The sequence below is a fragment of the Phycodurus eques genome, chromosome 7, assembly GCF_024500275.1.
Source record: "Phycodurus eques isolate BA_2022a chromosome 7, UOR_Pequ_1.1, whole genome shotgun sequence".
NCBI classification, from domain to species: domain Eukaryota; kingdom Metazoa; phylum Chordata; class Actinopteri; order Syngnathiformes; family Syngnathidae; genus Phycodurus; species Phycodurus eques.
This window is the reverse complement of record NC_084531.1, coordinates 22,012,830-22,027,296: the sequence shown is the minus strand read 5'-3', so window position 1 is coordinate 22,027,296 and position 14,467 is coordinate 22,012,830. Positions and strand designations below refer to the sequence as shown.

The 14,467-nt window shown below is 40.4% G+C and overlaps 1 protein-coding gene across 1 annotated transcript in view; it reads right to left on the bottom strand.

The window, feature by feature from the left end:
* elna (elastin a) overlaps positions 1 to 14,467 on the bottom strand; it is a 66,346-nt gene that overhangs the window by 45,840 nt on the left and 6,039 nt on the right. Inside the window, 3 exon segments of the mRNA XM_061682182.1 lie at positions 4,718 to 4,744; positions 4,906 to 5,001; positions 7,206 to 7,265. Coding sequence (XP_061538166.1) covers positions 4,718 to 4,744; positions 4,906 to 5,001; positions 7,206 to 7,265 — 183 coding nt within the window.

The window sequence follows — 14,467 nt, the reverse complement described above, 5'->3', positions numbered from 1 at the left end:
TTGCTTTGCATAGTAGAGTTTCAAGTTTCACTTACGGATGTAGTGCCCAACTGTATTTACTGACATTAGTTTCATGAAGTCTTCTTGAGCCTATGTGATAATATCCTTCACACATTGATGTCAGTTTTTGATGCAGTGCCACCTAAGGGATTGAAGGTCACGGGCATTCAACGTTGGTTTTCGGCCTTGTCGCTTACATGCAGTGATTTCTCCAGATTCTCTGAATGGTGTGTGTAGGTGTGTGGTGGATACGGTAAAATTAGCCAGTGGTCGCTTTGTGTAAGCTAAGCAGAGCTGCATTAACTGTTATCCAAAAACATTATAATACTGTTAGCTTGGCATGAGTGGCACTTACTTGATTGCTCTGGGAAGAATGTGGGGGCAAGAAGTGTTTTGTTTGGTAATGGGTCCATGCACCACAAACACTGTTGCACCCATGATTTAAAATGCTTTCATTGTCTTTAAGCGAAAGAAACTTCCTCGTTTTCCACAATCTGGACTTTGCTTCCGCTTGCAGAAGCAAACAGCCCGTTCCTACACATATTAGATGATTAGGAAGGCGGAAGAGGAGACAGCTAAATCCCAGCAAGAACGTGTTGTGAGATGCAGCCTACCAGTTGTCATTGTAACGAAAGCTTCTTTTTTTTTTAAAGTTGGACCTCTCAGCACGTTGGTGGAGAGATGGCATTTCATGGTAAGACACTATTTATAATCGTTGTAGCAGCTGCCTTGACTGAAACTTTTCAGCTGGCATGACCGCAATGAAAAAACTCTGGGAGTAAATAGAGAGGGAAATCACAACTGTCGAGTTCTTTTACGTTTGTGCATGACTGACCAATGGTCAACTAGAATAATAGAGACGTACCATCCTTGACAATTCACTTTCTTGACGATGGGGATTTTCAAATGAAAAGTCAGTGTTTGCTGTATTTGGTTCCAATAAGTTGCAATTCATGATTGCAACTTCGTAATAGCATATTTATTCAGTTAGCCCTTGCTAAAGATAAAATGTTTTGGGTACATTTATTTTTTAATTATCATCTATCATTTATTCTTATTTAAAGATTCATTTTGAACTGAAAACTGTTACATATTGTTTCTTAAAAAGTAGTGTAGTGTAATAAAAATATTTTTTCCCCTAAAATTATTAATAATCGGGATGACAATATTGATAAAAATAGATTATTATTTTGGCCATAATCATGCAGCCTTACACGTCATCTCCACCAAGTTGTCAAGTATAGTTTGGTTAAAAAAGTTTTATTGAGCACTCCTGCACATACCGGATGCGTGAGGCATTGTGGGTAAAGTTACTCTATCCACCGAAAGGGTTACCGAAAGTGATGCAATGCTTATTATCAAACAATAGCGCGCTATATGGTCCATCTAATGGCGAGCAACTTTTTAGAATTCAAGGAAGACGAGGATTTCGACACACAGAGCCGATTGAAAGTAGACTTGCCGTCAAATCCTACGTTTTAACCGATCAGGTGGTCGGAGCCTGTCTGTCATGATAATGAGCAGCTAAAGTAAGAGCTGCACAGCATACATTGAAAGTGGTCACTGGGTTGATGCGACGAAGGAGCTTGGATAAGAGATGACACAATACTGCACAGAGTGGATTGGAACTAAAGACTGGTATATGTATGTATGAAATTGTACATTTGCTACAGCATTCTTTACTAACGATGTGCACACAACAGCACAAAGCTAATGGTACTGCCGAATGAACGGAGATAGTTGGACACCTGCTACATCACAGCACTGGAAATACCCGAAGCAAGCCAAAGAAGGAAAGACGCAAGAGTAAAAAAGCAGCTGCTGTATAACTGCTGTATAATCACCCCAAAATTGCAGTTACAGTTTTTAAAGGGATTCTAGAGATACCAAGGCGAATTTTTAAATCTTTGATATTTGACCTTTAAGAGATTCATTTTACACTCACATTTTGTTCAAATGAGAATTGTACCACTTCAGGGGCATTTGAAATAACTGAATTGAACTTTTGCCTCTTCATGCTCTTTGAAAGAGACGGAATGCTATAAATGCCAAGTTCTGGCCAATTAGAGCATCTATTAAATCTGCCTTAAAAGATCATAGAAAAGATGATGGCATGCAGTTGCTGCTCATAAAAGGAAGATTCTTTCCTCGGTTCAGAGCTTTGTCAAAACTGGATACTTCACAATTAGTATAACGTTTCCAAGGGTTTGCATGAGCTATGCTGAAATTCACTATAATCACACAACTCACTTCACCAGCTGTTGCCCTGCACAATAGTCCAGGTCAAATTAGGTACTTGCCAGTGAAATGCAGTGTCACTATTGGGCTTCTACAAAAGAATGATTGGAGTGTCTCTCAATGGGCATTGGTACTTTTTGTCAGTGTTTCATCACGGACTGTAAATGTTTTTATGAAGTCTGTGACTCATTAAAGAACCAGAAAATAGAAATCCCCTCATGAATTGTAGGACATTAAAAATTGCTGTTACATGCCAAAGATTAACGTCGACTACTAAACTGAAAAATGACATTTGCAGTGGTCACCTTATCCATCTATGATTCATCCATATTCTATAACGCTTTATCCGCAATGGGATTGTTGGTGAGCTGGAACCAATCCCAGCTAACATTGGGCGAGTGGCAAGGTAACCCTGGGCTGGTCGCCAGTCAATCCCAGGGCACATACACGTAGGCAGACAAGTGGCCACACTCACATTCACAGCTATTGACAATTGAAGTCTTCAATTAACGTATGATTTTGGAATGTGGGAGAAAACCGGCGAAAATACACGCAAGCATAGGAAGAATAATCAAAATCCATCCAGGAAGACTAGAGCTGAGATTAAAAAACGCTAACCGCAGAACTGTGAGGCACTATATCACCGTGCTGCTAATAATGATAAATACCTGTTATTTATTTGCTAGTCATTACATACCAGCAAACTGAAAAGCAAGAAAATAAATCCAAAATGAAAAAAAAAAAAGCCCATCTAAAAAGACTAGTATCCTACCCATCATATTTGCATAAGAGTGTATATCGCGCAATGTCAGCATTGCACCCATATTTGACTACAGATTTGTGATTTCAGATCCGATGTCTGCTTTTTATTTCCATGACTTCAGCGAGGCATAGCAGCAAGCAACAAACATTTCAGTATTTTCAACAAAGAAGCTTCGTTTTTTGTGACAATAAAATCAAAGTGTACTTAGATGCATGTTGAACATGCTATTGTGTCAAAAAGCGCTGTTATGAATGTTATGTTAAATGTTATGATCTTCTGCCAATGCCATGACATCATTTCCGCATAACTGCGTTTGTGTTCATGATCTCACCTCAGACCTTGGGGGGAAAAAAATCGTAACTAAATGCTTCCTAATATGAAACAGCACCGGAAGCAATGTTCTAAAAAGCTCTAATGGTAATTTGATTTAAAAAGAGAATATGCAATTGAATTGTCATGCACATTATAGTGACGGTAGCAAGACCTACATGTATGAAAAGTCTTGTACAATAACTTCCCTGCCAAAATCAACTTCCAGTTATTACAGCAGTGGAAATGTGGTCATTTACACAAAGTGGCTCCCCTGCCAATCTTGGTTGAGGGCAGCAAAGGGTGTGGCACTCCAGAGGGACCATTCTGTTATCAGGCCAGTACGACATTTGCTTGCTTCCTTATCTTTCCGAACACATAGAGGTATGCTCAGATTGTATCAGTAAATGCTTGCGGAAATTAAACGATGGCCAAAAGCCGCTAAAGCTACCGGTGAAGTGTAGCCAAAAATACGGCAATGGAAAATATTTATTGTACAGTGCTAGAGAAAAGGGCCGTGGTGAGTTCCAACTTGGAGGTTTCCAGACATTGTGAGGGTCCGACGGTACAAAAACACCATCACTCCTCTGGTACCATTGTTCAGCAGGCGTGGATGTTCGCTTCTACTCTGCCAATCATCACTCACAAATGCAACAAATTGTGTAGAGCATTACAAACTCTATAAAGCAGCACCTAATCAGAATGCCTATAGTGGTCAAGCTAATGTAAACCGATAACACTGGGTGATAAGAGCAGCTTAGTCAAAACTCCTCTAAATGGTGTTTACCTTCGTCTAGTGGCTGGGCAATGAGTATGAGAACATAATGGAGGGTAACCTATTTTATCTACCCAATACATGCACTGTAAATGGTCGGAAATCCCCATGACGCCCAACAAAAGTATAATATTGCTACAAAGCTATTACACTTGGCTATATGTACAGTGAGGAAGGCCATATGTAGGCCAGTCACAGGCCAAATATTAAAATCCACAATTAGGTTCTCTTGAAACAAACATATATGCCAGACACAACATTAGGTACCACTGCATAATCAAATGCAATCCAAACACAAGCGCTGTATCACAAATTCTTTACAAGTTTAAACAGTAATGCTCAGTTTTGATCGACACTCTTGGTAAGATATTTATTTAACTATGTTTATCATTATAGTGTTAAGTGGTGTAGTAAACCTGCACTGAATCATAATATGAGGGAAATTCTCATAATCGTTTGACCTCCTCATGCAGCTAAATAATGTAGATAAAATGTAAGAAAGGGAAAAACAAACATATTTTCATCATAAGGAAGGATGTTAAGAATTCTTAAAACTGTAACAATGTATTAGATCTCGTACATAATATTTTGGCTATTTAGTTTATGTTTGCTCCAATATGTTTTAATCTTACCTGGTTTAGGTCCTTTACCACCTTGTCCTACAAAAGTACAAAGATAATAGGTTATACTTTTGCAAACATTTTAATTTACAATACAGCTCCACAGAGTGAAGCACTAAGGATGAGATCAATATTGAGTATTGGCAATGACTTTTCATGACCACCGGCAGCAGATTGTTGCTGATTCATCATTTTCCTACCTGCTCCGAGTCCTCCAATGCCTAATCCAGTCTGGCCAACGCCTCCTGGCACCAGACCTCCTGGTCCTCTGCCTTGCCCTCCAACTCCATAACTACCTAATGTCAAGGTCAAACAGAGCCCAACCAGTCTGTGATCAGTATTGCTAACCTCGTCATTGTTGTCATCAAGTCATTATTCTTATATTGTATTGTTGAGGGCGGCACGGTGGCCGACTGGTTAGAGCGTCAGCCTCACAGTTCTGAGGACCCGGGTTCAATCCCCGGCCCCGCCTGTGTGGAGTTTGCAAGTTCTCCCCGTGCCTGTGTGGGTTTTCTCCGGGCACTCCGGTTTCCTCCCACATCCCAAAAACATGCATGAATTGGAGACTCTAAATTGCCCGTAGGTGTGAGTGAAAATGGTTGTTTGTTTCTGTGTGCCCTGCGATTGGCTGGCAACCAGTTCAGGGTGTACCCCGCCTCCTGCCCGATGACAGCTGGGATTGGCTCCAGCACGCCCGCGACCCTAGTGAGGAGAAGCGGCTCAGAAAATGGATGGATGTATTGTTGAGAAAACTGCACATGGCTTGATTAATCAGGCTTGATGGCAGTGGTTGTACCATTGTACACTCACAATATCACAATATCCTTTCAAAATAATTGTTCTCTGCTTGTAGTGACATGACACTGGATTCCAATTTGTTTATCCACCTAATTGAAGCTGAGTTGTTTTCTCCTCAGATCTGCTCTATTTGAAGTCTATCCATCCATCCATTTTCTGTACCGCTTCTCCTCACTAGGGTCACGGGAGTGCTGGAGCCTATCCCAGCTGACTCTGGGCGAGAGGCAGGGTACACCCTGAACTGGTCGCCAGCCAATTGCAAGGCACATATAAATAAACAACCATTTGCACTCACATTCACACCTATATGGGCAATTTAGACTTTTCAATTAACATATCATGCGTGGAGGAAACCAGAGTACCCAGAGAAAACCCACACAGGCACGGGGAGAACATGTAAATTCCACACAGGACAGGCCGGATTTGAAACCAGGTCCTCAGAACTGTAAGGCAGATGTGCTAACCAGTCGTCCACCGTGCCATGCCGCCCCTATTTGAAGTCACAGGTTTAAAACCAGGCCCGGGCATTGCCTATTCCTATAGGGGACTGAACTACAGCCACATAACCGATTTATACTAGAAATTAGTGAAATTAGCAAATACTCCTTATCACAGAGCCCCAGACAAAGCCATCCCAGAAAAAAACCTTTGTTTTCTATACCTCTCATTCTTATCATGAGCGGGTCACACTTTGATATTTGAAATTTTGTGTTTTTAGTCTTTGGCTGGTTTATAGCCGGTGGGCACTCCTGCCCGAGACCCTTTAAAATCAAATGTCATATATTTGAGTTATGGTGTGTCTACATGTCATGATAACATACAGTACACTTCTTACATGTTACACTTGACTTTATACTTCCTTTACTGTACCCGCATATACTTACGTCTGTCTGTAAATTACATAAATTACACATGCTTGTATACAGTAGTTGAAATGGCTGTAGTTCTATTTGACAATTTTTGGTCTTTATCCCGTCTTGTATCATTCTCCATGAACCAGGAAGTAGCCTGCTCACTTAACATGCAGACAAACAAAAATGTTTCCCCCCCCACCAGAATGAAAAATGCTATGGTCCCATCACTGTGATCCTCCATGTACCACACTTTATTATTGATGTTACCAAGGCGGATTTAGTGTTTTTGTTTTGACTTACGTTGTGTATGAGTTACCCGATAAAGGCCATTCTTTGCCATCTCCTGCCTTTTTCTTATCAGAGTGTACATTGCTGATTGCACAAACCATTGCCACGACAGTGTTGTTGGACAAACACAAATACAGTGCTCCATACATTTCCTCTCACTTTTGTCTCTGAGCTACAGTGCGAACTATTCGAGTTTGTGAATAATTGATGTTTGTTCTACATCCATATTGCTTTTCCTATTGGGTAGGGTAAGGTACAGTATAAAGAATGTAAAGTAGAAACATGTCAGTCACAATGTGTGGCCAGTGAAGTTATCAGTTGTGGAAAGTGTACTGGTGTAGTTTAATTGTAAACGATATATCATGAGAGGGAAAAATGAGTTTTATATATATATATATATATATATATATACATATATATATATATATATTTATATGTATGTATGTATGTGTCAGTGTAGTAAAATGTCTGATCTGCAGCAGCATAGTTTAGCTGCAATGAGTGCGGCTGGTGTACTTTATTATTCCGAACTCTCCCAGCAGACTTGGAGCCTTAGTTACCTGGAAAAAAACCAGCTCCTGGTCCAGTGCCTGTCCCTGCACCAGGTGGTATATACCCGCCTGCAACATACAGTCGGAGAGCAAAAGGTCATTATTGGTCACCTGCACATATCCCCCCCAAAAGTAAGATAGCAACCATTGAATGATTTCATTGCAATACTACTAACAGTATATCTTCTGACCACTTAATGACCCCATTTATTATACACACATTCCCAAACACATTTATCAATTTTGACCCAGACATTAAAATGAAGTTTATCTCAGGTCATGACTGTGATGGGCTTACACTGAAAATGAACAGCTCCTGGGAAGATCAAGATAAAGGTAAAAGGTTTGTATCAAAATGAGACAAAGTTCAGGAGAAATTTAGAGATTTCATTTCGATGAGGTATTGGATTTGGAGTTCTACTGTGGACCCCCTCAGCCCCCACCTGCAGCACCCTTGGCCTCTTTCTCATCTGATTCTTTAGAGGGTCAGGAAACAACAACAGGAATAAAGGAATGGGAAAAGACCTTCATTGTTATGGGACAACTAAGGACAAAATCGAAAGGGACTGGTGAGCTCAGACCCATGTTACAACGTTCTATGTTGTGGGGAAGAAAGCTGGTGTGTTTAACCACAAACATAACACAATGGAGAGAATTGTGCTGACGGGACCACAGTGACTTTGTTTAATGGTCCTTAAATGCACTAGAAGGCCAATTAATTAAAAACACATGTCAAAGGGTTTGTGTGTTTATTAACGCGTACTGTGTGAACGCCGCGCTTTGTGCTCCGTCTGTATGGACACCGGGGGAGTGGAACATTACAAGACATTAGTGTATGAACCAGCGAAATGAAAGTGTATGACATAAGCCACCAAAATAGTGCCAGAAGAAAAATCAAAAAATGTAAACATGATCTACGGCGCTGCAGAAGGCTTCCACTAATTAAGTTGTGAAATATTTAATGTGTCTGCCTTAATAACATTAATATTCTTTTTATTCTTGCAGTTGAGGTTAGTACAAACATGTCAGCATGTGAAGAAGGAAACTATTGAAGTGCCTAACATAAAAGCACAATAAGAAGTTTGGTGTGTGAAGAAACTACAACATACACTGGATATTATTATATTGAGAAACAAATATTTTTGCTACATGTGATGACGTTATACTTCTGTCTAGGCACCGAAATGAGTGCGCATACAGAAACATTCAAAAGTTCGGACACACTTCTTCATAGTTTGAATGAGGAACATATTCCTTTGGTTTAAAGAAGTTGGATTTTATAGTGCTGTTTATACAACTAATTTGACAAAATTAACTTACTTCAACAACACTTATGTTCCACAAGTTAGGCACACACAAAATCTAAGGAGTTCCAATACAAGAGTTGAATCACAAAATCTGCCTCTACAAAGGTAATAAAGTTCAGTTTAAGGAGGCGGTTCTCAACAGTTGTCACCCTGGGACGTGGGCGTTTTACAATTGTTGCGAAGTTGCAACCAACTTTTATAGAAGTCGAGAACAATAGAGAAAAAGTATTTTTCACAAAATAGCCCTTGAAAACATGTCATTTTTAACATAACTACACATGCTTACATGTTTAAGGTTTCTTTGAGAGCACCTTATTGAGAAACCAAGGATGAACATGACAGTTTCATGTAAAAAAAATCATAATAATAATACAAAATAAAAAGTTAGGGATGAAGCCCTGATGTGAAGTAATTGATGCCCACCCAAAAAGATTTGTAATTGTATATAGATGGCAGCAAATCACTTTTTTTCAATTAGATAAGGCTATGGACAGACTAAATAACGCTCCTCATCTCACTTCAACATCGTTCCTTGTCCCCAAAATGCTACGAGTGGGCACTAAATCAATATTTTCTCTCTTATGAATGGCTATGGACATAACATGAACATAAAATAATATGAACATAAAATTAGTGAATAGGTGCGGTTTTTCAAAGACTAGCATCTGATAGATTGTTCCAAATAATTCCAGGAAATATTTGTATGAAAAACACTTCGAGGCCATAAATATAAAATAATCCAATGAAAAACAGTAAATACAGCAGTAACTGAGCGTGCTGTTTTGTACCGCGTGACCACGTATTTGTACACTGCTGCGCAAACTACTTGATTGTGTGCCATTCTATACCTCAACATGTTGTACATTGGTATTTTTGTATGCTAAGGACCGACCCCCTGTCATTCTTTACTACCAGTCTGTGACCCACCGTAGCTTTTGGGTCCCGAAAATATCAAAAATGCCTCTCAGCATGATGGGCAGTGATATTCTACAGTACTACAAACGAAAATAGTAAACTTCAATGAAAATGTCAATTAAAGTTGAAAATATTTTTTTTCCGATGAACATGTCAATAAAAGCTGAAAATATATTTTTTTCTGAAATGAATTTTTGATGCAGCGCTTGTATTGGATCTACTTATATTATACTGTTTGGGCAATGTTGTGTGAGTGTTTAGTGTGTCAGAGCCACTTCTACCATGAATGATGTGTCAGGTGCAGGCACCGCCCAACCAGGGTGGTGGAGAGAATGTTCCGTCATCGCATAATCAGAAGGATTTCCTGTCTGGGCTTTGCTCACGAGGCAAGACATTTTTCTCTGCTTTTGGGCTACTGTGCCATTTTAACAGAGGGCATCAAGTCTACCGTCTGTGATCATGTGACCTACTGTAATCTGCATCAGAATGTATTAGATCAATATCACCCCAACCCTCTTGCACACTTGCATTGCTCATGACTTATTCAACAGTTGACTTTGAAAGAAGGCTCTTGGGACTGCTTAAGTGAATAATGTTGGGGGAAACAATTTTACTACTTGAGCCAAAATGCCTACTGGTGATCTTATCTGGAAGTTATTGTAGAGTTGCAAGGGCCATGCATATTACTCTTGTGCTTTTGGGTCATGCTGACCTAAAATCTCAGTGAGTCTTAAGGAGACATCATGTTATGGGGTTAAGTACTTGCAGTGCAGGGGATGTTTGATACATTCTTTTTAAAATTTAGACTGAAATTAAAATTAAATTATTGCTTCATAAAGGGAGAATAGCCCACAACAACCAGACTGCATAACAGGGTCTAAGTTGCAATGATTCTTCCACCATTATAACATAAATGCTCACACTCAACAACCATAATAATGGCACTGTATTTATAATTTTTGCTAATCATATTCATAGTCAGGTGGACACTGGTTAGCACATCTGCCTCACAGTTCTGAGGACCCGGGTTCAAACCGGCCTCGCCTGTGTGGAGTTTGCATGTTCTCCCCGTGCCTCTGTGGGTTTTCTCCGGGTACTCCGTTTTCCTCCCACATCAGCAAAACATGTATGGTAGGTTAATTGAAGACTCTAAATTGTCCACAGGTATGAATGTGAGTGCGAACGGTTGTTTGTTTATATGTGCCTTGTGATTGGCTGACAACAAGTTCAGGGTGTACCCCCACCTCCTGCCAGCAGTTAGCTGGGATAGGCTCCAGCATACCCGCGACCCTAGTGTGGATAAACAGTGTAGAACATGGATGGATGGATGGATGGATATTCATAGTCAATGTATTTACATTCATCTAGTTGCAACCCCGGTTGTTTTTTTCTCTGGAAAAAAAAGCATTTATTTGCGATGAAGCATGTATTTGTTCAAGTGGATGACCCACCAACTGAGGCTATTGTATGTCTATTTAAGCAGTTTTTAGGTCCAGATTCTTTGTAGGATTTGTATCTAATTAAGCTACTCCTCCTGGGACGAAGCAACGACCGCACGTTATCTAATGAGCTGTGAAGCATAAATGTGTCCTATAAGACACAATATTGATGAATTTATAACATGTAACTAACAGAGAATGTTTCAGTTGACATGGCAAGTACATGAGGTATACACTGTACCTTTGGGTCCACATACTATATGATGACTGACAAGCAAAGGGGTTAGGAAACTGTAAGTCACCACTTGTTTTCTTTCTGAATCAAGTCACAGCAATGACGTTTTTTCCCCAGTAGTGCCTCCCATGTTAATGGCAGTTTTGACAATTGCTCTTTGTGACCTTTTAGAGTGCAGTTTTGCTTTATTAAAAAAAATAATAATCATAAAAAATACAAACAAGGTAGTGAGAAATGGGCCATTTCCACCACCCTATGCTGTGGTTGTGCAATAAGTGGTCATGTATTAAACAGCTAAAGAGCTGATGGAACAGTTTACATGTTGCTTAAAATACTTGAGAAACACATACCCATTGCTCACACGGGTGAGCTCACAAAAGTTAATACCAGTACTCTCTTTATTTGTTGGGGCCAACTCCATGAATCATCAGTAAGCGCCAATTCCATATCATTAGAAAAAGTAACACGACACTTACTCTCTGCAGTGTATTTACAGATCCAAAATACAATCTTTCAGCTACAAAAGTACCCATTTTGGGAAGTATTCACACTAATCCAGAACCCCAGTCCCAAGAGGGGACAGTGTTATGGAAATCTCTTGAAGCAGAGCAACAGCGCGCCGAAATAAACAGTGCAGATCCTGGCACCATTACATTATCAAGCATGTGACAGCTGTCCCGTCCTACTATCTGTCACTCCTTCCACTGGCTTCTTGATGAGGAAGGGCGACAGTGTGAGGAACATCTAATGTTCAAAAAATGTCCGCACTCATCTTATCGTGGCACTCTAATCTGACTCTGCATTCTGACAGAGCATCAGTGTGATATATGCACTGGAAAAGCAGGCGTCATGGTGGAGTTCAGGTGATCAAGTGTGTTGGCTGACACATTCCTAATTGAAGCTGAAAGCTTTTGAAGGCTGTGTTTACTCAGTAGGTCTCCATACCATACTAATAAATTTGCTGAGGAACAAAAAAATGCTATATTAGCTAATAGCTAATGATGTTAACTGAAAAAAATACACCTTACTGTATGTGTTTTTCCGAGTTTTTGAACACTAAAAGCTTGTATTGTTTAGCCTGGCACAAGATACGACATGTTTGCCACAAAACGTTCTTGTAGCCGACATCATCAAACAATTCTCTTAAATAAGAAAAAAAGTAACAAGCTATTCTTGACAAAGTAAGTAGAAAGTACAAAAATCTGTTTTTAAATTTAGGGAATAAAAACCATTTTCCACTTGAGACTATGTGAGTCCCAGGATGAACGTCTGGAAACGAGGAGTCCCAACACTGAAACAAAATGGAGTACAGATACAGTAATCCTCCACAATATGATTGGTGCTTCGCGGTCCCGCTATATTGCAGATTCTGTTTGTACAATTTGTACATATTTTTGTGTTACCCATTGCTCTTGCTCTCTCAATATCATGTTTCAGTCTGCCATGATAGCAAATTTTTTTCGGGCAATATATTTGGCGGCACGGTGGATGACTGGTTAGCACATCTGCCATACAGTTCTGAGGACGAAGGTTCAAATCTGGCCTCGTCTGTGTGGAGTTTGCATGTTCTTCCCGTGCCTCCATGGTTTTTCTCCGGGTACTCCGGTTTCCTCCCACATTCCAAAAACATGCATGGTAGGTTAACTGAAGACTCTAAATTGCCCGTAGGTGTGAATGTGAGTGGTTGTTTGTTTATATGTGCCCTCCGATTGGCAGACGACCAGTTCAGGGTGTACCCCGCCTCTCACCCAGAGTCAACTGTGATAGGTGCCAGCACCCCAGCGTCCCTAGTGAGGATATGCGGTACGGAAAATGAATGAATATATTTTACCAAAAACTATCACAATAAACGACAGTATTGTTGCTGATTTTTTTATGCCTCTGATATATGATACCGCGATTGGCTGGCGACCAGTTCAGGGTGTACCCCGCCTCTCGCCCGAAGATAGCTAGGATAGGCTCCAGCACGTCCGCGGCCCTAGTGAGGATAAGCGGTGCAGAAAATGGATGGATGGGTGGGTGATATATGATATTATAGAGCATAATAATTCAAGTACATCCTATTTAAGAATTAACTTTCAATAGAAAATTAACATTGTGATGTAGAACAATAAATATATATTTAAAAAATCTGACTCTGGCTCTGTTTGCAAAAATTGCACTTAAACAAATATTAAACATTTGGCACATAGGTATACAGTCATTAACCCATTAAAGAGACCCAAAACATGTCTTAAAGGCTAGTGAATGTATTAAACAGTTAACCTTCCCGTGTTCCAGTAGTGTGCATCTATGGAGCAAACGCCGTTCTGCCAGCGGATTGGTGTGTCGTGAGTGGTGCGGCACGTGTTACAACAATGGAAATTGTCAAGAAAACACTCCCATGTCTGTTGCATGGAACGATAACCCGCCCTACTCTGCCTCTGGTTGGCTAGCACCAAGACAGGATTCGTACCTTTGATTTGCCAATCCACCATTACTGTGCTTGCGTTTACTGAAAAGTAGAAACAACCTGCATGCATATGAGCCCAAAGAGCAGAGAACCAACTACACACAGAAATAAAGGCAACATCGGGCAACAACAGCACAAAAGTAACTAAACATTAGAAAACGGATGCAGATGTTGACCCTATTTAATGGTGTATGCACCACAGAGCTTTTGCTGTAGTTTGGATTTTCCGTTGCTGTGTTCGATGGGCATAATTGTGCTTACGACATTTCGATGACGTCCAGCTTGCCATGACTGGGTATATCCGATCTCTTTGCTTACACAGCGGTCACTTTGGCAGATATCTGATTTTTTTTTTTTTTTAAATCAGATTTTTGCATACGATTGAGGCCTGATTTGGATCTCAGGATATACTATTTCATATGTTAGTTTTTTTTTTTTCACTTTTTCAGCATACACTGCCAGTACTCCATCAGAACTGGGCCATACAAAATCAGAACTGTCTCACTTGAACCTTGTTGTGTAATCCAGCCTATGATTGGCAAACTAAATGTGGGGATTTAATCGTTACTGCTTTAGAGTTGGACATGACAAAAGAAAAAGCCAAGGTTGAAGATTAGACCCATCCATCCATCCATCCATCCATTTTCTGAGTCGCTTATCCTCACTAGGGTAGCGGGCGTGCTGGAGCCTATCCCAGCTGTCATCGGGCAGGAGGCGGGGTACACCCTGAACTGATTGCCAGCCAATCGCAGGGCACATACACACAGACAACCATTCGCACTCACAGTCACACCTACGGGCAATTTAGAGTCTCCAATTTATGCATGTTTTTGGGTGTGGGAGGAAACCGGAGTGCCCGGAGAAAACCCACACAGGCACGGGGAGAACATGCAAACTCCACACAGTCGGGGCCGGCGATTGAA